The sequence below is a fragment of the Scyliorhinus torazame genome, chromosome 5 (genome assembly GCF_047496885.1).
Source record: "Scyliorhinus torazame isolate Kashiwa2021f chromosome 5, sScyTor2.1, whole genome shotgun sequence".
NCBI classification, from domain to species: Eukaryota; Metazoa; Chordata; class Chondrichthyes; order Carcharhiniformes; family Scyliorhinidae; genus Scyliorhinus; species Scyliorhinus torazame.
Genome location: NC_092711.1, coordinates 107,035,123 through 107,060,510, shown reverse-complemented (window position 1 = coordinate 107,060,510; position 25,388 = coordinate 107,035,123). Strand labels below are relative to the sequence as shown.

Sequence of the window (25,388 nt, the reverse complement as noted above, 5' to 3'; positions counted from 1 at the left end):
GGCTTTGGAGCGGGTGCAGAGGAGATTTACCAGGATGTTGCCTGGTATGGAGGGAAAATCTTATGAGGAAAGGCTGATGGACTTGAGGTTGTTTTCGTTGGAGAGAAGAAGGTTAAGAGAAGACTTAATAGAGGCATACAAAATGATCAGGGGGTTGGATAGGGTGGACAGTGAGAGCCTTCTCCCGCGGATGGAAATGGCTGGCACGAGGGGACATAGCTTTAAACTGAGGGGTAATAGATATAGGACAGAGGTCAGAGGTAGGTTCTTTACGCAAATAGTGAGGCCGTGGAATGCCCTACCTGCTACAGTAGTGAACTCGCCAACATTGAGGGCATTTAAAAGTTTATTGGATAAACATATCGATGATAATGGCATAGTGTAGGTTAGATGGCTTTTGTTTCGGTGCAACATCGTGGGCTGAAGGGCCTGTACTGCGTTGTATTGTTCTATGTTCTATGTGTCTTCTTCAATGCCAGGAGCATCCGGAATAAGGTGGGTGAACTTGCGGCATGGGTTGGTACCTGGGACTTCGATGTTGTGGCCATTTCGGAGACATGGATAGAGCAGGGACAGGAATGGTTGTTGCAGGTGCCGGGATTTAGATATTTCAGTAAGCTCAGGGAAGGTGGTAAAAGAGGGGGAGGGGTGGCATTGTTAGTCAAGGACAGTATTACGGTGGCAGAAAGGACGTTTGATAAGGACTCATCTACTGAGGTAGTAGGGGCTGAGGTTAGAAACAGGAAAGGAGAGGTCACCCTGCTAGGGGTTTTCTATAGGCCCCCGAAAAGTTCCAGAGATGTAGAGGAGAGGATTGCAAAGATGATTCTGGATAGGAGCGAAAGCAACAGGGTAGTTGTTATGGGGGACTTTAACTTTCCAAATATTGACTGGAAACGCTATAGTTCGAGTAAATTAGATGGGTCCGTTTTTGTCCAATGTGTGCAGGAGGGTTTCCTGATACAGTATGTAGATAGGCCAACGAGAGGCGAGGCCATATTGGATTTGGTACTGGGTAATGAACCACGACAGGTGTTAGATTTGAAGGTAGGTGAGCACAATTCGATTATGTTTACTTCAGTGATGGAAAGGGATAGGTATATACCGCAGGGCAAGAGTTATATCTGGGGAAAGGCAATTATGATGCGATGAGGCAAGACTTAGGATACATCGGATGGAGGGAAAAACTGCAGGGGATGGGCACAATGGAAATGTGGAGCTTGTTGAAGGAACAGCTACTGCGTGTCCTTGATAAGTATGTACCAGTCAGGGAGGAAGTGGTCGAGTGAGAGAACCGTGGTTTACTAAAGCAGTCAAAACAATTGTCAAGAGGAAGAAGGAGGCTTGTGTAAAGATGAGACATGAAGGTTCAGTTAGGGCGCTCGAGAGTTACAGGTTAGCTAGGAAGGACCTAAAGAGAGAGCTAAGAAGAGCCAGGAGGGGACATGAGAAGTCTTTGGCAGGTAAGATCAAGGATAACCCTAAAGCTTTCTATAGATATGTCAGGAATAAAAGAATGACTAGGGTAAGTGTAGGGCCAGTCAAGGACAGTAGTGGGAAGTTGTGCTTGGAGTCCAAGGAGATAGGAGAGGTGCTAAATGAATATTTTTCGTCAGTATTCACACAGGAAAAAGACAATGTTGTCGAGGAGAATACTGAGATTCAGGCTACGAGACTAGAAGGGCTTGAGGTTCATAAGGAAGAGGTGTTAGCAATTCTGGAAAGTGTGAAAATAGATAAGTCACCTGGGCCGGATGGGATTTGTCCTAGAATTCTCTGGGAAGCTAGGGAGGAGATTGCTGAGCCTTTGGCCTTGATCTTTAAGTCATCTTTGTCTGCAGGAATAGTGCCAGAAGACTGGAGGATAGCAAATGTTGTCCCCTTGTTCAAGAAGGGGAGTAGAGATAACCCCGGTAACTATAGACCAGTGAGCCTTACTTCTGTTGTGGGAAAAATCTTGGAAAGGTTTCGAAGAGATAGGATGTATAATCATCTGGAAAGGAATAATTTGATTAGAGATAGTCAACATGGTTTTGTGAAGGGTAGGTCGTGCCTCACACACCTTGTAGAGTTCTTTGAGAAGGTGACCAAACAGGTGGATGAGGGTAAAGCAGTTGATGCGGTGCATATGGATTTCAGTAAAGCGTTTGATAAGGTTCCCCAAGGTAGGCTACTGCAGAAAATACGGAGGCATGGGATTCAGGGTGATTTAGCAGTTTGGATCAGAAATTGGCTAGCTGGAAGAAGACAAAGGGTGGTGGTTGATGGGAAATGTTCAGACTGGAGTCCAGTTACTAGTGGTGTACCACAAGGATCTGTTTTGGGGCCACTACTGTTTGTCATTTTTATAAATGACCTGGAGGAGGGCGTAGAAGGATGGGTGAGTAAATTTGCAGATGACACTAAAGTCGGTGGAGTTGTGGACAGTGCGGAAGGATGTTACAAGTTACAGAGGGACATAGATAAGCTGTAGCGCTGGGCTGAGAGATGGCAAATGCAGTTTAATGCAGAAAAGTGTGAGGTGATACATTTTGGAAGGAATAACAGGAAGACTGAGTACTGTGCTAATGGTAAGATTCTTGGCAGTGTGGATGAGCAGAGAGATCTCGGTGTCCATGTACATAGATCCCTGAAAGTTGCCACCCAGGTTGAGAGGGTTGTTAAGAAGGTGTACGGTGTGTTCGCTTTTATTGGTAGAGGGATTGAGTTTAGGAGCCATGAGGTCATGTTGCAGCTATACAACACTCTGGTGCGGCGGCATTTGGAGTATTGCGTGCAATTCTGGTTGCCGCATTATAGGAAGGATGTGGAAGCATTGGAAAGGGTGCAGAGGAGATTTACCAGAATGTTGCCGGTATGGAGGGAAGATCTTATGAGGAAAGGCTGAGGGACTTATGGCTGTTTTCGTTAGAGAGAAGAAGGTTGAGAGGTGAATTAATTGAGGCATACAAGATGATCAGAGGATTGGATAGGGTGGACAGTGAGAGCCTTTTTCCTCGGATGGTGATGTCTAGCACGAGGGGGCATACCTTTAAATTGAGGGGAGATAGATATAAGACAGATGTCAGAGGTAGGTTCTTTACTCAGAGAGTAGTAAGGGCGTGGAATGCCCTGCCTGCTACAGTAGTGGACTCGCCAACACTAAGGACATTCAAATGGTCATTGGATAGACATATGGACAATAAGGGAATAGTGTAGATGGGCTTTAGAGTGGTTTCACAGGTCGGCGCAACATCGAGGGCCAAAGGGCCTGTATTGCGCTGTAATGTTCTATGAGATGGCTGAGCAAGCCACTCAGTTTAAGGGAAATTAGGGATGGGCAATAAATGTTGGCCCAGCCAGTGACTCCCACAAATGATTGAAATAAAATCCTGGAGACTCCAGTCAGTCAATCCGGGAGAGTTGCCATCCGGTCCAGGCACCTTGTCCTCTGTAAAGATGGCGACCGGTAACCCGGGCCTGTCACCGCTCAGCTCTCACTCTATTCGGTGCTGTTTAAGACTGGACCGTTAACATTTTCCTCGGGAGTTGAAGCCTCCACGGGGTATTTATGAAGCCTCCCGGCTCACTCCGCAGCTTCTATTGCTCCCGGCTACAATCCTGAAAGTTGCTTGATTATTTCTTTCCCGCTCCTCGCATCGTCAGCGACAACCTGAACTGCAGATGCGCCGGGCACAGCCCGAACGGTGACAGTGCCCAGTGAGTGATTGGCGGCGGTACCGGACCAATAGGAATTGTGAGGGTTGGCCTGGCGGACCAGATGGGAGCAGCTGGTCCTCCAACCGATGGTAGTGAGTGAGGGGCGGGGCTGGACTGTGAGTGAAGCATGCGCAGTGCGGGTGATGGGCAGACGGGTCCACAATGGGTAAAGGGGGGGATGGTGGGGCGGAGGATCCGGTGGGTGGACGGAGAGGCTCCGGAAACCACGGGAATAAACTGAGCGGACCCCCCCTCCCCCCGTTTACACCGACCAGGGCCGCAGCTCCCAGATCAATGAAGAGCCGCTTTGTATCAGGTTGGTCATTGGTTCCAGAGGTTGTTCCCTGGTCTCCAGCGTCGCTTCTTTATCAGTGAATCATTGAACGGTTACAATGCAGATTGAGGCCATTCAGCCCGTCCTGTTTGTGCTGGCTCTCTTTGCCAGAGCAAATCAGCTCCTCCCACTCCCCTGTCCTTTCACCAACAAGACCAGCAGCAAATATTCCCCATCCCCAGTTACCTGTGGAGAAGATGATGTTTGACCTTCTTGACCCGCTGCAGTCTGTGTGGTGAAGGTGCTCCCACAATGCTGGAGTTACAGGTTATTCACCTTATTGGTTAGGAATCGAACAGAGTGATCAGGGATCACCCAATTAGTAGGGTCCAAACTGAAGGACCGCCCAAAAGAGCACGAAAACCCCCCAAGTATAAGAAGAGTTTGCCACATGTTCGTCCTCTCTTGGACCTGGTACCCCGGTCCGGCCATCTCCAATTGCAACAACACCAGAAGCAAGTCCAAGTTTAACGCTCGCTACCAGACGGATGAGTCCCGCTGAGCAGCAGTTACTCCTTCGGACTCGATAGATCCAGAATCGACCAGTGGCTACTGTTTCTCTGACCTAAACCGGGTGTCCGAAGTCAAGTACAGGTTGTCATAGTCGATAGGTGTAGTTAACTAGTAGTGTTTATGTTGCATGACTAATTGTGTGTAAATAAAATAGCCTTGACCTTGAACTAACTAACTGGTGTTTGGCTCTTTGGTCGATAGCCGGTTGAACCTTGTGGTGGTATCATTCGATTCCTGGCGACGCGAAGCATTAGAATATAGATAACATAGAAAGAAGGGCAAACTCACTGATTGCCATCATTGGAACTGAGCCACAGAAAGGACAGAGTAAAAGAAGAAAAGGCAACAATTTGATTGGTCGATTGGCCTCCTTCTGCACTGAAGGAATTCTATGGTTCTGAGACTCCATTTGTCAACAGAATATTCATCAATAATAAGGGCAGCACGGTAGCACAAGTGATTAGCACTGTGGCTTCACAGCGCCAGGGCCCCAGGTTCGATTCCCCGCTGGGTCACTGTCTGTGTGGAGTTTGCACGTTCTCCCCGTGTGTGCGTGGGTTTTCTCCGGGTGCTCCGGTTTCCTCCCACAGTCCAAAGACGTGCAGGTTAGGTGGATTGGCCATGCTAAATTACCCGTAGTGTCCATAAGGGTTGGGAGGGGTTATTGGGTTGCGGGGAAAAGGTGGAAGTGAGGGATTAATGTGGGTCGGTGCAGACTCGATGGGCCGAATGGCCTCCTTCTGCACTGTATGTTCTATGTATGTAATTTGGTTTTCTGCAATTTTGATTTGTGGGCTCAGATTGAATCAAGGCATCAGAAACAGGAACAGGAGTCGGTTATTCAGTCCATGTTCTAAACATGCAGGATATTTTGAAGCAAAGAGATTTTCTGAAGCATCAACACCAGGATGTGTAAAGAAATGGGACAGGAGCCTGGGTCTTTGCTGCATCATCAACAGATCAAGAGTCAAGGATTGCTTCCTGAGATTGGAAGGTAACTCACGGAGTTCCCACATTCCAAATCAGAGACAGGGAACGACAGGCCCCACAATCACAGGGAAGATGCTTGAGGATCCTAACAGATTCAGTTTCTGATCACTGTGGTGGAGAAGGAGCCATTAGAGATTCTCAAATGGCTTCTGAAAAACAAGGTCACGTCTTAATAATAACAATAATCTGTATTGTCACAAGTAAGCTTACATTAACACTGCAATGAAGTTACTATGAAAAGCTCCCAGTTGCCACATTCCGGCGCCTGTTCGGGTACACAGAGCGATAATTCAGAATGTCCAAATTACCCAACAGCACGTCTTTCGGGACTTGTGGGAGGAAACCAACGCAGACACGGGGAGAACGTGTAGCCTCCAATAGACAGTGACCCAAGCCAGGAATCAAACCTGGGACCCTGACCCTGGACATTGAATTCTCCCGAACAGGCGTCGGGATGTGGCGACTATGGGCTTTCACAGTAACTTCATTGCTGTGTTAATGTAAGCCTACTTGTGACAGAGGATTATTATTATAAATAAATCAAATCAAAACTGGCTCGTTGGTCCAGGGGTAAGATTCTCGCTTCAGGGGTTGTGCTCTCTGAAAATGTGAGAGGTCCCGGGTTCAAATCCCAGATGAGCCCTTTGATGTTGTTTCTTATTGGGGGCAGCACGGTAGCATAGTGGTTAGCACAATTGCTTCACAGCTCAAGGGTCCCATGTTCGATTCCCGGCTTGGGTCACTGTCTGTGCGGAGTCTGCACGTTCTCCCCGTGTGTGCGTGGGTTTTCTCCGGGTGCTCCGGTTTCCTCCCACAGTCCAAAGATGTGCAGGTCTGGTGGACTGGCCATGCTAAATTGCCCTTCGTGTCCAAAATTGCCCTTAGTGTTGGGTGGGGTTACTGGGTTATAGGGACAGGGTGGAGGTGTGGGCTTGGGTAGGGTGCTCTTGCCAAGAGTCGATGCAGACTCGATGGACCGAATGGCCTCCTTCTGCACTGTAAATTCTATGATAACCTATGAAACCTGGGTGAGGGTCACATTCAGGAGAAGTTATTAAAATGGAACCACATACAGATAAACTATATCAGGATTTACTGATATTTCCATTTGAATCACTGCTCCTGGCACCTGACACCTCTTGATCCATCACATCAACATTTGGCGGAACTGACTGCGCTGAGGTCTGTCTTGGATTAAAAACTGGAGGATCACTTGTCATCACAGAATCCTAGACATTTACAGCACAGAGGCCATTCAGCCCATTGTGTCTGTGTTGGCTGAAAATTCCTTGTCCAGTCTAATCCCATTTTCCACCTCTTGGTCTGTAGCCTGCAGATCACACAAACTCCACATACGATGAGGGTTTCTGTCTCTACCTCCCTTTCAGACAGAGTTCCAGATCCCCACCACCCCGGGTGAAGAAAATCCTCAATTCCCCTCTAATCCTTCCAACAGATACTTAAATCTCTGGCCCCAGGTTACTGATCTGTTTGTTCATGAAATAGGTCCTTCTGCCCTCTGATCCACTATATCTGGGACCCTCAATGTTGCACACCTCAATTAAATGTCCACTCAGCCTCCTCTGTTCCACAGAAAACAATCGATCCAATCGTTCCTCTTGTTAAAATTCCCTAATCCTGGAAACATCCAGAAAAACCTCTTCCGTACTCTCTCCAGGAAGAATGTGATTGTACTGGAATGTGGTGACCAGAACTGTACTCAAGTGCTCTAGCTGTGATCTAACTAATGTTTTTTAGTTCTAGAATACCCATTCTCTAACCTTCAATGTGATGGAAACTGACAGCTGCAACCTGTCAGCATTTGAAAGATATTTACAAATGATTCGAGAGTTTCTTACAGTTGGGATCTTTCTCTGTTCTGTCCATTCGAGGTGTTTGATAAAAGACTTTCTCCTGTGAATATCCAGCTGGAGTTTTGGGCCTTGACGTGTTTCCTTGTTCATCTTGTTGCCTCTAATCATTGAATCTTGTGGTTTCAGACACCAGAGAATCAAACTCCCAGCAACAGATTGTCTTTTACTGACTTTCTTAACAGCTCTGCAATAATACAGGCATAGTCATTCCTTACATAGTTCTGGTCCTCAGTGAAATACTTAAATGATGAGCTTTAGATGTTCTTCATATATTCCACAGGAAACTAAGGCGCCCACCAGAGAGTAAGGGAGTGAATCTGAACCGTGTCCCCGGGAAAGGAGCACCCTTGGGACCAGCCATCTGCCTTTCCCTCGGGGAACAGAACCGATGGGGACCTCGCCGCAAACCACACATCAAGGAAGCCCCCAAAGCCGGCCTGCCTTTCAAATCGGCCCGTGGGGAGGTATATTAAGCTCGTCTCCACTCAATAACGCCAATCTCAGCCGGAAATCGGAGTGGGAAATCATTAACCAGTGGCTCTGTGCGGGAAATCATTAACCAGTGGCTCTGTGTGCGGCAAATCATTAACCAGTGGCTGTGTATGCGGCAAATCATTAACCAGTGGCTCTGTGTGCGGCAAATCATTAACCAGTGGCTCTGTGTGCGGCAAATCATTAACCAGTGGCTGTGTGTGCGGCAAATCATTAACCAGTGGCTCTGTGTGCGGCAAATCATTAACCAGTGGTTCTGTGTGCGGCAAATCATTAACCAGTGGCTCTGTGTGCAGCAAATCATTAACCAGTGGCTCTGTGTGCGGCAAATCATTAACCTGTGGCTGTGTGTGCGGCAAATCATTAACCAGTGGTTCTGTGTGCGGCAAATCATTAATCAGTGGCTCTGTGTGCAGCAAATCATTAACCAGTGGCTCTGTGTGCGGCAAATCATTAACCAGTGGCTCTGTGTGCGGCAAATCATTAACCAGTGGCTCTATGTGCAGCTATTCATTAACCAGTGGCTCTGTGTGCGGCAAATCATTAACCAGTGGATCGGTGTGCGGCAAATCATTAACCAGTGGCTGTGTGTGCGGCAAATCATTAACCAGTGGCTCTGTGTGTGGGAAATCATTAACCAGTGGCTGCGTGTGCGGCAAATCATTAACCAGTGGCTCTGTGTGCGGCAAATCAATAACCAGTGGCTCTGTGTGCGACAAATCATTAACCAGTGGCTCTGTGTGTGGGAAATCATTAACCAGTGGCTCTGTGTGCGGCAAATCATTAACCAGTGGCTCTGTGTGCGGCAAATCATTAACCAGTGAACAGAGTTAATTTTCAGAGAACCACTTTCACTTGGAATTATTTTTCCATGGAAGTGGCTGATCAGCCATGATATTGTAGAGAAGAGCATGCTCAATGGGCTGAATGGCCTGCTCCTTTCCTATGTACCAGTCCTGGGAGTGTTTGTTGGGGACACTGTAGAGGGGGCTTTACTCTGTATCTAACCCCGTGCTGTACCTGTCCTGGGAGTGTTTGATGGCGACAGTGCAGAGGGAGCTTTACTCTGTATCTAACCCTGTGCTGTACCTGTACTGGGAGTGTTTGATGGGGACAGTTTAGAGGGAGGTTTACTCTGTATCTAACCCCGTGCTGTACCTGTCCTGGGAGTGTTTGATGGGGAGAGTGTAGAGGGAGGTTTACTCTGTATCTAACCCAGTGTTGTACCTGTCCTGGGAGTGTTTGATGGAGACAGTGTAGAGGGAGCTTTACTCTGTATCTAACCCCGTGCTGTACCTGTCCTGGGAGTGTTTGATGGGGACAGCGTAGAAGGATGGAGCTTTACTCCCTGTCTAACACGTTGCTCAGTGTAGATCAATGTTGGTCACACTCCAGCTTTTCACACTTTGAACCAGTGTTTTCTCTTTCTGCACCTGTGTTATCCATGTCAAATGTTTAAATATTCAGGAGGAACAATGTTTATGTTGCAACCCGATCGAGCCCCTCGTCCAGAACCTGAGCCACAGGCTACAGCTGGTGTGTAACCTGTAACCAGATCCCAGCAGCATTAAAACAAGCTGACAAGCGACAGTAGCTCCTTGTATAGCGAAAGCTGCTCCCGGACTGTCAGCAGAAACAGGACCGAAGAAGACCCTCAAGCTCTTCGCCATAAATATGAAGCTAATGAGGTAATCACAATTTGCAGTCAAATATATTCAACCCCTCCCATCTCTCTCTGTACCCCGAAGCCCGACCTTGCATAGAAATTTGGGAAGGACACAAAGGCGTTTGTGGGAGCGAGGTGAAGCAACAAGAGGGGATGATGATGTGGGGGGGGGGGGGGGGCGTTGTGGAGGGTAGTGGAGAGGATCTGAGAGGGAAGGTGGACAAGGCTGTGTCATGGGGGCGGCTGCGGGGGGAGGGGGGGGGCGGATTCCGGAGGGGTCCATTCCAGAGGAGGGGGGTCCTAGAGGCCTCGGGGAACATGGAACATTACAGCACAGTACAGGCCCTTCGGCCCTCGATGTTGGTGCTGGTGGTGTTCGGGACACCGGGGATCCTGTGTGTGAGAGGGCTCCTGTGAGCGTTTGGGAAAGGTGTTCCTGTGTCCGCAGGCGTGTGTCTGGGGGAGGTGGGGCATCCTGTATCTGGGTGTGGGGGGGTCCTGTGTGTGGAGGCAGGGAGGGGGAGAAAGAGATGTCCTGTGGGCGTGTGTCTGGGGGGAGTTTTCCTGTGTGTGGGGAGGGGGGGGGGGGTCTTGTGTGTGGATGTGTGTCTGGGGGAGGTGTCCTGTGTGAGGGGGAGGTGTCCTGTGTGTGGGTGTGTGTCTGCGGGCAATGTCCTGTGTGTGGGCGTGTGCCTGGAGGAGGTGGTCTGTGTGTGGGTGCATGTCTTGGGGAGGTGTCCTGTGTGTGTGGGGGGGGTCCTGTGTGTGGGTGCGTGTCTGGGGAGGTGTCCTGTGTGTGGGAGAGGTGTCCTGTGTGTGGGTGTGTGTCTGGGGAGGTGTCCTGTGTGTGGGTGCGTGTCTGGGGAGGTGTCCTGTGTGTGGGGGAGGTGTCCAGTGTGTGGGTGGGTGTCTCGGGGAGGTGTCCTGTGTGTGGGTGTGTGTCTGGGGGCAATGGCCTGTGTGGGGTGTGTGTCTGGGGAGGTGTCCTGTGTGTGGGGGAGGTGTCCTGTGTGTGGGAGAGGTGTCCTGTGTGTGGGGAGGTGTCCTGTGTGTGGGTGTGTGTCTAGGGGAGGTGTCCTGTGTGTGGGGGACGTGTCCTGTGTGGGGTGTGTGTCTGGGGAGGTGTCCTGTGTGTGGGGGAGGTGTCCTGTGTGTGGGTGTGTGTCTGGGGGCAATGTCCTGTGTGGGGTTTGTGTCTGGGGGAGGTGTCCTGTGTGTGGGGGAGGTGTCCTGTGTGTGGGTGTGTGTCTGGGGGAGGAGGTGTCTGGGGAGGTGTCTTGTGTTTGTGGGTGTGTGTGGGGGACGTGTCCTGTGTGGGGTGTGTGTCTGGGGAGGTGTCCTGTGTGTGGGGAGGTGTCCTGTGTGTGGGGGACGTGTCCTGTGTGGGGTGTGTGTCTGGGGAGGTGTCCTGTGTGTGGGTGTGTGTCTGGGGGCAATGTCCTGTGTGGGGTTTGTGTCTGGGGGAGGTGTCCTGTGTGTGGGGGAGATGTCCTGTGCGTGGGTGTGTGTCTGGGGGGTCCAGCTCCCCTCACTGACCCCCTGTTTTGTTTGCTTTACAGGCCGTGGGGCAGGACGTTGTTGCTGGCAGTGAGGCCTCCTCTCCTCCCCCTGCTCCTCCTCCTGGGTACGGGGCTCGGCTGCCCCTCAGACTGCCTCTGCTGGAGCCCCAACCGGACGGTGAGCTGCTCGTCCCGGGGGCTGGAGTCGCTGCCGCGGGGGATCCCGGCTGGCACGCGGGCGCTGGACCTAAGTGACAACCGGCTGGAGTGGCTGGACTGGGGCCCGGGACGGGGCCTGAGCCGCCGGCTGGAGGAGCTGGAATTGGGCCACAACCGGCTGCGGGAGCTGGAGGCCGGCGCCCTGGAGCGGCTGCAGCGACTGGGCCTCGGCCACAACCTACAGCGCTACCTGCAGCCCGGAACCCTCCTCGGCCTGGCCGCCCTGCGCAGCCTGGAGCTGGCTGGCAACCCGCTGCTGCTGCTCGGCGACCACACCTTCCGCGGCTTGGCCGCCCTGCGCACCCTCAGCCTGGGCTCCCCCGAGCTGGCCTGGGCCGGCCCAGCGAGCCTGGGCCGGCCTCAGCGGCCTCAACCAACTCACCGTCCGCGGTGCCGCGCTGACCTGGCCACCCGGTGCTGCCCTCTCCCCCCTCCTCAACCTGACCGCCCTCCGCCTGCTGGCCTTCCCCAAGGCCGCCGCCCTGCCCGGCCGCCCCTTCCAGGACCTCTCCCGCCTCCGCCTGCTGGAAATCGACTCCTGGGCCTCACTGGCCCAACTAGGCCCCGATTGCCTCCAGGGCCTCAATTTGGTTTGGCTCTCAATCACCCGCTGCAACCTCAGCACTGTCCCCTATGCCAGCCTGAGGACTCAGGCCTACCTGCGCTTCCTCAACCTCTCCTATAATCCCATCAGTGCCATCCGCGGAGCGCTGCTGCAGCACGTAACCCGCCTGGAGGAGCTGCGATTGGTGGGCGGCCGTCTGCGCATCATCCATGACGCCGCCTTCCGCGGCCTCGTCTACTTCCGGCTGCTGGACGTCACGGCCAATCAGTTGGCCAGCTTGCCGGCTGCTGCCTTCCGCTCGCTGGCCTCCCTCCAGAGCCTGGGCCTCGGCCTCAACCCGCTGGCCTGCGACTGCCGCCTGCTCTGGATCGTCCGCCGGCGCCACCGCCTCCGCTTCCTGGGCCCCCAGCCGCCCACCTGCGCCGTCCCTCCGCGGCCGCCGCCTGCCCGAGGCCGCCGGCTCCCTCCCTGCCAGCACCTTCAGTTGCCGCCGGCCCCGCATCCGCGACAAGAGGCCGCAGCCCCGAGAGGGCCAGACAGTCACCCTCCGCTGCTCGGCCGACGGCCAGCTGCCGCCCCTCATCCTGTGGCTCAACCCACGGCGCCAGCGGCTGGGCCACCCCGAGGCGGGGATGAGCCTCCCCGGGGCGGGGATGAGCCTCCCCGGGGGCCTGGGCCTAGTATCTGAAAATCTGGGCCTGAACCCCGAGGACCGCGGCCTCCTCCCTGGACGTCCGGACCCCAGCCTGCCCCCCGCGCCCCCGCTCCTCTCCGGACCCGCCGTGGGCCGCAGCCGCCTCTTGCCAGACGGCAGCCTGCAGATCACCTCGGTCCGCCGCATGGACTCCGGCACCTATCGCTGTGTGGCCCGCAATGCCGGCGGCAACGACACGGCCTCGGCCTCGCTACAGGTGTGGCCGCTCTCGCTACAGGAGCTGGGACTGGCTGGGCGCTCCGACTCCCGGGCCAAGGCCGGCCTACGGCCCGGATATCCCTTCGACACCCACACGCTGCTGGTGGCCACCACCATGGGCTTCGCCTCATTCTTCACCGTGGTGTCGCTCTGCTTCACTTTACTCTTCATCTGGAGCCGGGCCAGCGGGCCCATCAAACACAACAACATCCATGTTGACTTCGTGCCGCACGCGGGCGGGGGCGGCAGAGGTGGCGACGGGGACGACGCCAAATTCAACATGAAGGTGGTCTGAGGACTGACGTCACTGTCCGAGACGTCACTGCGACCCCATCTATGCCTCAATTGCTAAAGGACAAGTGTCCCATATGCCTTTTTCACCATCCTATTAACCTGTCCTTCCACCTTCAGGGATCTCAGAACAAACACACCACGGTCCCTTTGTTCCTCAGACGCCCCAGTGTCATGCCGTTCATTGAATGCTTCGTTGTCAAATTACGCCTGCCAAAGTGTGTCACCTCACATTTTTCAGGGTTAAATTCCATCTGCCACGTTTCTGCCCATTTGACCATCCTGTCTATATCTTCCTGTAACCAAAGACACTCAAACTCACTGTTAACCACCAGGCCAAGCTGTGTGACATCCATAAAGGTAATGATTCTACCCCACACATCGTCATCTATGGCGTTTATATAAATGACAAACAACAGGGGACCCAGCGCAGATCCCTGTGGTACGCCACTGGACACTGGCTTCCAGACACTAAAGCAGCCATCTGTCATCTTCCTCTGTCTCCTACAGCCAAGCCAATTTTGAATCCACCTTATCATGTTACTCTGTATCACATGTGTATTTGTCTTCTTTATAAAGTCTCCCATGTGGGATCTTGGCAAAGGCTTTGCTGAAATCTATGTAAACTACATCACTACCACCATCGACATACCTGGTGTCAATCAATCAATCAAAATTTGTTAGGCATGACCTCCCGCTGACAAAGCCATGCTGACTATTCCTGATCAAACCTTGCCTCTTCAAGTGGAGATAGATTCTCTCCTTCTGAATTTTCTCCGATAGGTTCCCTACCACTGATGCGAGACTCACTGGTACTTAGTTCCCTGGCTTATCTCTACAACCTTTCTTAAATAGTGGGATCATATTAGCTGATCTGCAGTCCTCTAGCACCGACCTCGTCGCTAAAGAGCAATTAAAAATTTGGGTCGGGGCCCCTGCAATCTCACCTCCCACAGCATCCTGGGACACAATTCATCCAGACCTGGAGATTTGTCCACTTTTAAGCTTGCCAACACTTCCAATGTCTTGTCACTCCCTCTGTCAATTCGCTCAAGAACCTCACAGTTTCTCTCCCCGAGTTCCAAGTCTATCTCCTCATTCTCTTGGCTGGAGACGGATGTGAAATATTTATTCAACACCCAACCAATGTCCTCTAAAGTTTCTCTCCATTTAGATAATAAAATTGCCTTTTTATTCCTCTGTCCAAAATTGATAACCTCACACTTATGCATGTTAAATTCCATCTTATCAAATGTATTCTGGAAGTCCAAACACATCTACAGTACACCCATTATCCGCCTGGCTTGTTACATCTTCCAAGAACTCCAACAAATGAGTCAAACACGATTTACCCTTTACAAAACCACACTACAAAGTCTTACAACATCAGGTGAAAGTCCAACAGGTTTGTTTCGATGTCACTAGCTTTCGGAGCGCTGCTCCTTCCTCAGGTGAATGAAGAGGTATGTTCCAGAAACATATATAGTGACAAATTCAAAGATGCCAGACAATGCTTGGAATGCGAGCATTAGCAGGTGATTAAATCTTTACAGATCCAGAGATGGGGTAACCCCAGGTTAAAGAGGTGTGAATTGTGTCAAGCCAGGACAGTTGGTAGGATTTCGCAGGTCAGATGGCGGGGGATGAATGTAATGCGACATGAATCCCAGGTCCCGGTTGAGGCCGCACTAATGTGTGCGGAACTTGGCTATAAGCTTCTGCTCGGCGATTCTGCGTTGTCGCGCGTCCTGAAGGCCGCCTTGGAGAACGCTTACCCGGAGATCAGAGGCTGAATGCCCTTGACTGCTGCCCCGACTGGAAGGGAACATTCCTGCCTGGTGATTGTCGCGCGATGTCCGTTCATTGCCACACTGACTCTGATGGATTGCGGTTTGGCTTTCCAAAAGTCCAATTACTACTTCCTCAATAATGGATTCCAACAGTCTCCCAACTACAGGCTTTAACTAACTAGTTTCCTACTTTTTGAACAGGAGGGATTACATTAGACTTTTCTACTAATGCAGTGACATTGTCACTGGATCAGTGTCTTCCCCCCCCCCCCCCCGGTCTCTACGAGGTTGTTTGCGGAGAGGAGCCAGAAGCAGCGGATAGTGAGAGTGGAGAATGTCCATCGGGGCTGGTTTAGCACACTGGGCTAAATCAGTGGCTTTCAAAGCAGACCAGCAGCACGGTTCAATTCCCGTACCAGCCTCCCCGAACAGGCGCCGGAATGTGGCGACTAGGGGCTTTTCACAGTAACTTCATTTGAAGCCTACTTGTGACAATAAGCGATTTTCATTCATTGTTTCATTCAGCTCTCGGGCAGCACTGAGGATTTGTAAACCCCGCCTCCCGACACTGACCTCTCACCTGATACCTCACAATGCCAGGGCAATGATTGACGGCAGCTCCTGACCAATAGGGTGAAGGGGTGGATTCAAAAGGCCGGTGGGAATCGGCTGGTCCTCCAGCCAATCGGAGTGAACAAGGAGGCGGGACTGGGCCGAGTGAAGCATGCGCAGTGCGATTAATGGCGGCGTTCTTTCTCGGATGTATGATCCGTAAAGGAGGGAATGGCAGGACCGAGGGAGAGCTCAATTAGGCGCGTCGTTGGACACACTTCTTAAACATGTTATATTAACCGAAAATCCTGAAAAATAACCTACCGGTATCGGGGGGGACCTGAGCGGGACCTGCAGCTTTCTCACAGACGAGACTAAATGGCGGCCATCTCTCTCGCGCGTACTAGAGGGGCTGCGCATGCGCATTCGTCAACGTTCTTGGGGCACGAGCAGCAATGCGCGCGCGCGCATCCACCATCTGTCTTGGGGGCAGCAGCGGAGCGCATGCTCAGTCGCCATCATTGCAATATTTTTGAAATGTTTCACCATGACAGACTCACTCTGAGTTACAAATTCTTATTTATGAGGCAGAACAATGATACATGTCCAGGGCAGTGACAATATTGTGCCTTGACAAAATCAAGCATTTTAACACATCGCAGAGAAACGTTATAAAATAACAATTGACACTGAGCAACATGGGGAGATATTAGCTTTAAAGGAGAATCTTAATGGAGGAAAGTGAGTGAGAGAGTCGGAGAGTTTGAAGGAGGAAATTCCAGAGCTTGTGGCCCAGTCAAATGATAAAAGGCCAGTAATGGTGGACCGAATAAATCAGGTATGCTGTAGTGGCCAGAATTAAATTAGTGCAGAGATCTTGAAGGGGTGTGTGAGGAGATTACAGAGATCAGGATGATCACAACTATAGGAATCGAAGAATGGGAAATTTCAACTTTTGGTACTTCTTAAAAGGAAAGTGAGCACAGGGGATGGGTAAACAAGACTTGTTTGTATTGTATTTGTTTTATTGTCACATGTACTGAAGTACAGTGAAAAGTATTCTTTTCGTACAGTCATAAGTTCGGATATGGAGATGCTGGCATTGAACTGGGGTGAGCACAGTAAGAAGTCTTACAACACCAGGTTAAAGGAGGAAGGAGCAGTGCTCTGAAAGCTAGTGATTTGAAACAAACCTGTGTAAGGACTTTAACCTGGTGTAAGACTTCTTACTGCAGTCATAAGTTCATAAGATACAGGAGCAGAATTAGGCCATTTGGCCCATCAAATCTGCTCCACCATTCTATCATAGCTGATATTTTCCTCATCTGCTCCCTACAATGCTAAAGACCAAGAGCGGGATTGCAAAATCAGCCAGAGCATCTCCTCGCTAGAACACATGTCCTAGGAGCAGGAGTAGGAAATGTAGCCTCCCGCGCCTAAACATCTTCAATGTGATCATGGCTGATTCCATCCTGGCCTCAACTCCACTTTCTCCATAAAGCATTCTCCATAAACCTTCAACCCATCACCAATTAAAAATCTGTCTAACTCCTCCTTGAATTTACTCACTGTCACTACATCCATCACACTCTGGGGTAGCGAATTCCACAGATTCACAATCCTTTGGGAGAAGTAGTTTCTCTTCAAATCTGTTTTTAACTTGCTACCTCTTATTCTAAGATCATGACCTCTCGGTTGAAATTCCCCACGAGAGGAAGCATCAGCTCCATGTATACTTTATAATCTTTATTGTCAAAAGTAGGCTTACATTAACACTGCAATGACGTTACTGTGGAAATTCCCTAGTCGCCACATTCCGGCGCCTGTTTGGGAATACAGAGGGAGAATTCAGAATGTCCAATTCACCGAATAAGCACATCTTTTGGGACTTGGAGGAGGAAACCGGAGCGCCCGGCGGAAACCCACGCAGACACCGGGAGAATGTGCAGGCTCCACACTGACAGTGACCCAAACCAGGAGTCAAACCTGGAACCCTTGCACTGCGAATCAACAGTGCTAACCACTGTGCTGCCTTGCCACCCATTATCCATATCTTTTACCATCTTCTTTACCTCAATTAGATCTCCCCTCATTCTTCTAAACTCTTCTAAAGAGAGTATAGGCCTAAACTGTTCAATCTCTCCTCATACGACAAACCCCTCATCTCTGGAATCAATCTAGTGAACCTCCTCGGAACTGCCTCCAATGCGACTACATCTTTCACAAATAAGGGGACAAAACTGTGCACAATACTCCAGGTGCGATATTACCAATGCCTTGTATAGTTGCAACAACATTTCCTTACTCAATTCCTTTTGCTAACATTCCATTTGCTTTCCTTATTATCTGCGGCACCTGGATGCTCGTTTTCTGTGACTCATGCACAAAGACACCCAGATCCCTCTGCATAGGAGTTAAACTCCATTTGCCACATTTTGGCCCACTCTCCTAACCTATCGATATCCATTTGTAAGGTTCTTATTTTCTCATTGCAGTTTACTGTCCCACCTATATTTGTGTAATCTGCGAATTTGGCTTTTGAACCTTCTTTCCCTGTATCCAAGTCGTTAATATAGATTGTAAATAACTGGGGCCCAAGGACCGAACCCTGTGGTAGCCCACTAGTTACATCTTGCCATCCAGAATAAGAAATATTTATCCTGACTCTCTGTCGTCTGTCCTTCAGCCAGTCTTCTATCCAAGCTAATAAATTACCCTAATCCCATGTGATCTCACCTTGTCAATTAACCTTCTTTGTGGCAACTTATCAAACACCTTCCAGAAGTCCAGATACACTACATCTACAGGATCCCCATTATCCACTTTGCTTGTTACATCGTCGAAGAACTCACAATTCTTTAGTCCAGAAATTAACTTCTTAGTATTTGGAATGGTGGAATGTGAATTCAGTTTTTTAAAATCTGGATTTAAAAGTCAAATAATGACCATGAAACCATCGTTGATTGTCATAAAAACCTATCTGGTTCACTCATGTCCTTTAGGAAAGGAAATCTCCTGCCCTTACCTGGTGCGGCCCACATGAGATTCCAGACCCACAGCAAAGTGGTTGACTCTTAAAATGCCCTCTGAAATGGCTGAGCAAAGCACTCAGTTCAAGGGCAATTAATGATGGGCAGTAAATGCCCAGCCAGCGACACCACATCCCATGAGATAATTTTTTTTAAACTTGAGGAAGGATGTGAAGGCATTGGAGTGCAGAGTCCAGAGAAGGTTCCCAAGAATGTTTCCAGGGATAAATATGAGAAGACGTTGGGTCTGTTTTCCGTGGAGAAAAGAAGGCTGATTGGAGGCTTGTAGAGGTAATCAAGATCCTGAGGGCTTTAGACGGGGTAAATAATGAAAATCTATTTCCCTTCTGGAGTACATCAAGAATTGGAGAGCACAGATTCAAAATAATTAGCAAAAGGAACAGAAGTGATGCGAGGAAAAAGGTTTTCACCCAGAGGGTGGTTGGAGTCTGGAACGAACATCTTAAGAGGGTGATGGAGGCAGCTCCAATCAAGGTATTTAAACGGGAATTGGATTTTTATCTGAAAAGAAAGAATGTGCAAGGTTACAGGGATAAGGCAGGGGAGTGGGATTAGGTAGAATGTTCTTTCAGTGAGCAGTGCAGACTCGATGGGCTGAATGGCCTCTTCCTGAACTGTAATGATTCTGTGGTTCTGTCAGCACAGGCCCTCCATCATCAGCATTGGAACTGAAACTCGGATCATTACATCAACACAGAACCGCACTGGAATTTCAGAAAACTGGGAAATCTTCCGAGGGCAACTGACACCAACATCAGGTGAAATTCACCAACCGCCCAATGTCTGCAACAGATTGATAGGATTGATGAAAGCTCAGTGTTTAATCTGGGAGAAGGTGAACCAGAGAACAGAAATAATTCAGAGTAAGAAAAGATCAAAAATAATGTCCCAATCAGTAACAGGAGATCAATCAGTCTCCTCTTATCATTGAGGAAACCGAATATTCAAAACACAGTGTCTGAATCAAAGCTGATTTAATCAATATTTATACAGAACATCAATGCACACCCCAGCTTTCAGGCTTATTAATACCGGCAGCAACAAACTCCAGCTGTCAGAGTGAAGATGGTTCAGTCCAGATGTGATTAACAGCAGAATCCAAATCCAATCCCTGCAGTCACTTGTGAACTCGCTGGTATCTCAGCATGTGGGATGACTGAATGAATCCCTTTCCACACACTGAGCAGATGAACGGCCTCTCCCCAGTGTGACTCCGCTGGTGCTTAAGTAGGTTGGACTTCCAAGAGAAACCTTTCCCACAGAAAGAACAGATGAAAGGTCTCCCTGGTTTGAGTGCGTTCATGTGTCAGCAGATCCTTCCGGCTTTTAAAGCTCTTCTCACAGTCAGGATATTTAAATGGCCTTTGATCAGTATGAACAAGTTGGTGTGTCAGCAGATCGAATGAACGGGCGAATCCTTTCCCACAAACGGAGCAGGTGAACTTGAGTGACTTTATGGCTCAACAGATCTCTTTTCTTTTATAGTTTTTCTCACAGTAAGAACATTTAAAAGGTCTCTCCTCACTGTGGATATGATGGTGTTTCAGGAGGTGGTACGAAGTTCTGAAGCCTTTCCGACACACAAAGCAGATGAACGGTCTTTCCCCAGTGTGAACTCGCTGGTGTCTCAGAAGGTCAGATGATTTAGTGAATCCTTTCTCACACACAGAACGGGTGAATGGTCTCTCCCCGGTGTGACTGCGTTGATGAATATGCAGCTCAGACGGGTAATTGAATCCCTTCCCACAGTCTCCACATTTCCACGGTTTCTCCCCCATGGGACAACACTTGTGTTTTGACAAGTTTGATGATTGGCTGAAGCTTCGTCCACACACAGAACACGGAAACACTTTCTCCCCATTGTGAGCGGATTTTTTTGATTCCATGTTCAAAAGCTGATAATGCTCTGGCTCTGATGAGTCGAGTGACTGTTACATCCTGATGTGATATTTACAAATCACCCCTTCCAATATCCTGAAAAATGAATTCAAAGAGGAGAAAAAGAGAGTGATAAACACAAAGGCAGCTTGTGAAATGGAGTTGGATGAATCCCTCATTTGTGGGACCGGCACTAGGAAACGTGACCATGAAAACTTCTGGATTGTCATAAAAAACAACTGGTTCACCAATGTCCTTCTGGGAAGGGAAGCTGCCACCTGATCTGGGCCTACACCTCCTGGTCTGGGGGAGAGAGGAAGAGGGAGGTGGGAGTGGGAAGGTTTGAAGGAGAGGATTTTATCTAAAACTCGACCAGAGCTCTCATGTAACATCCAAAACCATTAACCTCCACTATCATCTCCAAGTGTCCCTCCAAGTCAGAAAATGTCCCGAATTGTCTGACTCAGTACTGGATAAGCAGAAATGTCCTCCATTTAAATATCGGGACGAGGAAAGCAATCATCTTCAGTTTCTGTTACATATCCCACTCCCTAGCTACTATCTCTATTGCAACTCTTTGAGGCTGAACCAATCTGTTCATAATCTGGTTGTCAAATTTCATCCCAAACTGTTTTTTTGATGACACATCACTAAGACTGTCTATTTCCACCTCAGTAACCTTGTCCAGATGTGCTGCTGCCTCATCTCATCTGCTACTGAAATTCATTCATTCCTTTGTCACCTCAATCCTTAACGGCTCCAAATCATTCCCTTGCCAGCCTCAGATTCAACTCCACACAAGGCCATGTCAAAATATGCTACTTGTGTGCAGATTCACACTAATACCTGTTCAGGAGTGACCAAATCCACTGGAGAAAAGGGGACATCTTGGGGGGGGGGGGGCGGGGGGGGGGGGGGGGCGGCGGCGGTATGGTGGGAGATGTTGATGACAAAACAATTGATGGGGGAAGGGTGAAACCTGTTGAGAGTGAAGATTGTGGAAACTGGAGACACGTGGCTTTATCAGGGGTATCAAGTGCACACCATTTACATGGTGGAGGAGGCCCAACAGTTGTCCAGAACCAAAAATATGAAACATGCCCTTATAACATTCCAAATATAAAATATTTGACTTACACTCTGCCTGTTCTACCCACCAACAGTGTGCACAGAGCTCTCTTGGATCTTAGACACTCCATGCTGGTCCCCAACATATAAACACAAAAACTCTGTCAATATCCCCTCCCTTGACAGACAGAAGCCTATTCCCTTAATCCTAACTACCATTGCCCACTCAGGTCATTCTCATCAAACGTCCTCACCCAACTCAGTCAGAAGCCTTTCTGTCAACCCCCCTCCCCATCTCACTCACAGGTTCCTGGCTTCAGACCTCCTTCCTCACTCACTCCAACTATCCCTGCTCACTCACAATCTACTTTCCCCAACCTCCCCTCCACATGCTCAGCCCCTGCGGCTTTGATAATTTAAATTCCAAACATTACCATATGACCATAAGACATAGGAGCGGAAGTAAGGCCATTCAGCCCATCGAGTCCACTCCACCATTCAATCATGGCTGATTTAAACTCCATTTATCCGCTCTCTCTCCATAGCCCTTAATTCCTCGAGAAATCAAGATTTTATCAACTTCTGTCTTAAAGACACTCAACGTCCCGGCCTCCACCGCCCTCTGTGGCAATGAATTCCACAGACCCACCACTCTCTGGCTGAAGAAATTTCTCCTCATCTCTGTTCTAAAGTGACTCCCTTTTATTCTAAGGCTGTGCCCCCGGGTCCTAGTCTCCCCTGCTAATGGAAACAACTTCCCTACATCCACCCTATCAAAGCCATTCATTATCTTGTAAGTTTCTTTCAGATCTCCCCTCAACCTCCTAAACTCCAATGAATATAATCCCAGGATCCTCAGACGTTCATCGTATGTTAGGCCTACCATTCCTGGGATCATCTGTGTGAATCTCCGCTGGACCCGCTCCAGTGCCAGTATGTCCTTCCTGAGGTGTGGGGCCCAAAATTGCTCACAGTATTCTAAATGGGGCCTAACTAATGCTTTATAAAGCTTCAGAAGTACATCTCTGCTTTTATATTCCAAGCCTCTTGAGATGAATGACAACATTGCATTTGCTTTCTTAATTACGGACTCAACCTGCAAGTTTACCTTTAGAGAATCCTGGACTAGGACTCCCAAGTCCCTTTGCACTTCAGCATGATGAATTTTGTCACCGTTTAGAAAATAGTGCACGCCTCTATTCTTTTTTCCAAAGTGCAAGACCTCGCACTTGCCCACGTTGAGTTTCATCAGCCAAATTCTTGGACCACTCTCCTAAACTGTCTAAATCTTTCTGCAGCCTCCCCACCTCCTCCATACTACCTGCCCCTCCACCTATCTTTGTATCATCGGCAAACTTAGCCAGAATGCCCCCAGTCCCGTCATCTAGATCGTTAATATATAAAGAGATCAGCTGTGGCCCAAACACTGAACTCTGCGGGACACCACTCGTCACCGGTTGCCATTCCGAAAAAGAACCTTTTATCCCAACTTTCTGCCTGACAGCCAATCGTCAATCCATGTTAGTACCTTGCCTCGAATACCATGGGCCCTTATTTTACTCAGCAGTCTCCCGTGAGGCACCTTATCAAAGGCCTTTTGGAAGTCAAGATAGATAACATCCATTGGCTCTCCTTGGTCTAACCTATTTGTTATCTCTTCTGCACTGTAAATTCTATGATAAATTCTATGATAAAGTACACGAAAAGAAAAGGAAATAAAAGAAAATACATAATAGGGCAACACAAGGTACATAATGTAACTACATAAGCACCGGCATCGGGTGAAGCATACAGGGGTGTAGTGTTACTGAGGTCAGTCCATAAGAGGGTCGTTTAGGAGTCTGGTAACAGTGGGAAAGGGGGGATCAGATAGGGGGAAAGAGTGGGGGGGAAATATATATAAAGACAGACAAAGAAATAAAAGGTAAAAGACAGTTAAAATTAAATGGAATGAAAACAAAGGGGTCGAGGTGGGCTAGAACTAATCATCTAAAGTTGTTGAATTCAATGTTGAGACTGGAAGGCTGTCGCGTGTCGAACCGGAAGATGAGATGCTGTTCCTCCAGTTTGCGTTGAGCTTCACTGGAACATTGCAGCAGGCCAAGGACAGACATGTGGGCATGGTAACATGGTCATGTGTTAAAATGGCAATCAACGGAAAGGTCAGGGTCCTGAATGCGCAGAGACCGAAGGTCTATGTTTGGTTTCTCCAATACAGAGACCACATTGGGAGCAGTGAATGCAATAGACCAAATTGAAAGAGGTGCATGTGAAACGTTGCTTTAACCTGGAATGAATGTTTTGGGCCTGGGATGTTAAGCATGGAAGAGGTAAAAGGATAGGTGTTGCACCTTCCGCAATTGCATGGGAAGATGCCATGGGTGATGGGAGAGGTGTTGGGTATGGTGGAAGAGTGGACTAGTTTATCTCGTTGGGAATGGTGTTTGTGGAATGCTGACAGAGGGAGTGGAAGGAAGATGTGTTTGGTGGTGACATCACGCTGAAGTTGGCGAAAATAGCAGAGGATTATGCTTTGCATACGGAGGCTGGTGGGGTGAAATGTGAGAATGAGCGGGATTCTATCCATGTTCTTGGGGGGAGCGGACGGGGTGAGGGTAGTGGTGTGGGAGATGGACCGCACACTGTTGAGGGCCCTGTCAACAGCTGGAGGTGATAAATGATGGTTGAGGAAGAAGGAACACATTTGAAGCATCACCTTGGTAAGTGGCATCATTGGGACAAATGCGTCGGAGGCGGAGGATCTGAGAGAAAGGGACGGAGTCCATACAGGTTGTAGGGTGCGAAGATAGCTGTGGGAGTCAGTGGGATTGTAATAGATATTAGCAGATAGTCTATTGCCGGAAATGGTGCCAGCAAGGTCAACAAAGGGAAGGGAGGGGAGGAGTCTGAGATGGACCAGTTGAAAGTGATGAAGGGGTGGAAACTGGAAGCGAAGTTGATGAATTTTTCCAGTTCCGGATGAGAGCATGAAGCAGCACCAAAATAGTAATCGATGTACCGGTGAAGGGGTTGTGGGAGGGGACCCAGGTAGGCATGGAACAAGGAATGTTCCACATACCCCATAAAAAGGCAAGCATAGCTCAGACCCATGTGGGTACCCATTTCTACCTTTGATTTGGAGAAAGTGAGATGAATTAAAGGAGAAGTTGTTGAGCGATAGAACAAGTTCAGCCAGGCGGAGTAGAGTGGTGGTGAATGGGATTTGGCCAGGCCTCTTTTGTTCAAGTATTGTATCATTTTTTATTCAAGTATTTCTATTAAGTATTCCATGTTATATTTTTAATCACCTTATCTCCATGTCCACCAATGGACATGCACACCAAGGCCCCTCTGATCCTCTGTACTTCCTAGGGTCCTACCATTGATGATTTATTCCCTTGCCTTGTTTGCAGATTCTTTACCCAGCGTGAAACCACAGGTTGACCGTGTGCTGTGTAAAACCTGTCATTCCACAGGCCCCATTTTCCTGGAACAACATGAAGAATCTGCTGCTTTCTGTCATGTTGGGTGTTCCGATACACAAACAAACCAACATGGTTGTAGATGGTAAAACTCTGTTTTATTATTCTGTATAATAACAACTGTTAACTTCTGGCTGTGGTTCGTACTTCACCAGTTAACCTGTGGACCCAGCCCTAGCATCTTAGAGAGGCACTCAGCACATGGTGTATGTCTGAGTGTCACGCTGTGACCTCTGTGCTCTGAGCTATCTCCTGGTGGAATGAGCGGGAACTGTGGTATCCCCTGTTTTATAGTGCGTGTGCTCTCACTGGTGATTGGCTGTGATGTTGCGTGTGTGTTGATTGGTCCGTCGACCTGTCCATCAGTGTGTGTGTGTTTGCACCATGATATGTTAATATGGATATCATGACATCCTCTCTTTTCACAAGAATATGTGCCTACATGGTAATAAATATTGGTGTGTACTGAGTGCGGCTGAGTATGTGTGTGCAATATTTACAACATGTACATGA

At 49.2% G+C, this 25,388-nt stretch overlaps 1 protein-coding gene across 3 annotated transcripts in view; it reads right to left on the bottom strand.

Annotated features, from left to right (window-relative positions):
* The window catches only part of LOC140421626 (uncharacterized), a 64,861-nt gene extending 49,052 nt beyond the window's left edge, over nucleotides 1-15,809 (bottom strand). For 2 of the 3 annotated variants that reach the window (XR_011946950.1, XM_072506408.1), the window contains exon 1: nucleotides 7,396-7,691. Coding sequence is in view for 1 of the 3 variants with exons in the window: in XM_072506408.1 (XP_072362509.1) it covers nucleotides 7,396-7,423 (28 nt within the window). In the remaining 2 variants the exon portion in view is untranslated. Of the gene's footprint in view, nucleotides 1-7,395; nucleotides 7,692-15,721 lie in introns of those variants that run through there. The other variant, XM_072506409.1, reaches the window with a different exon arrangement.
* Nucleotides 15,810-25,388: the final 9,579 nt, after the last annotated feature.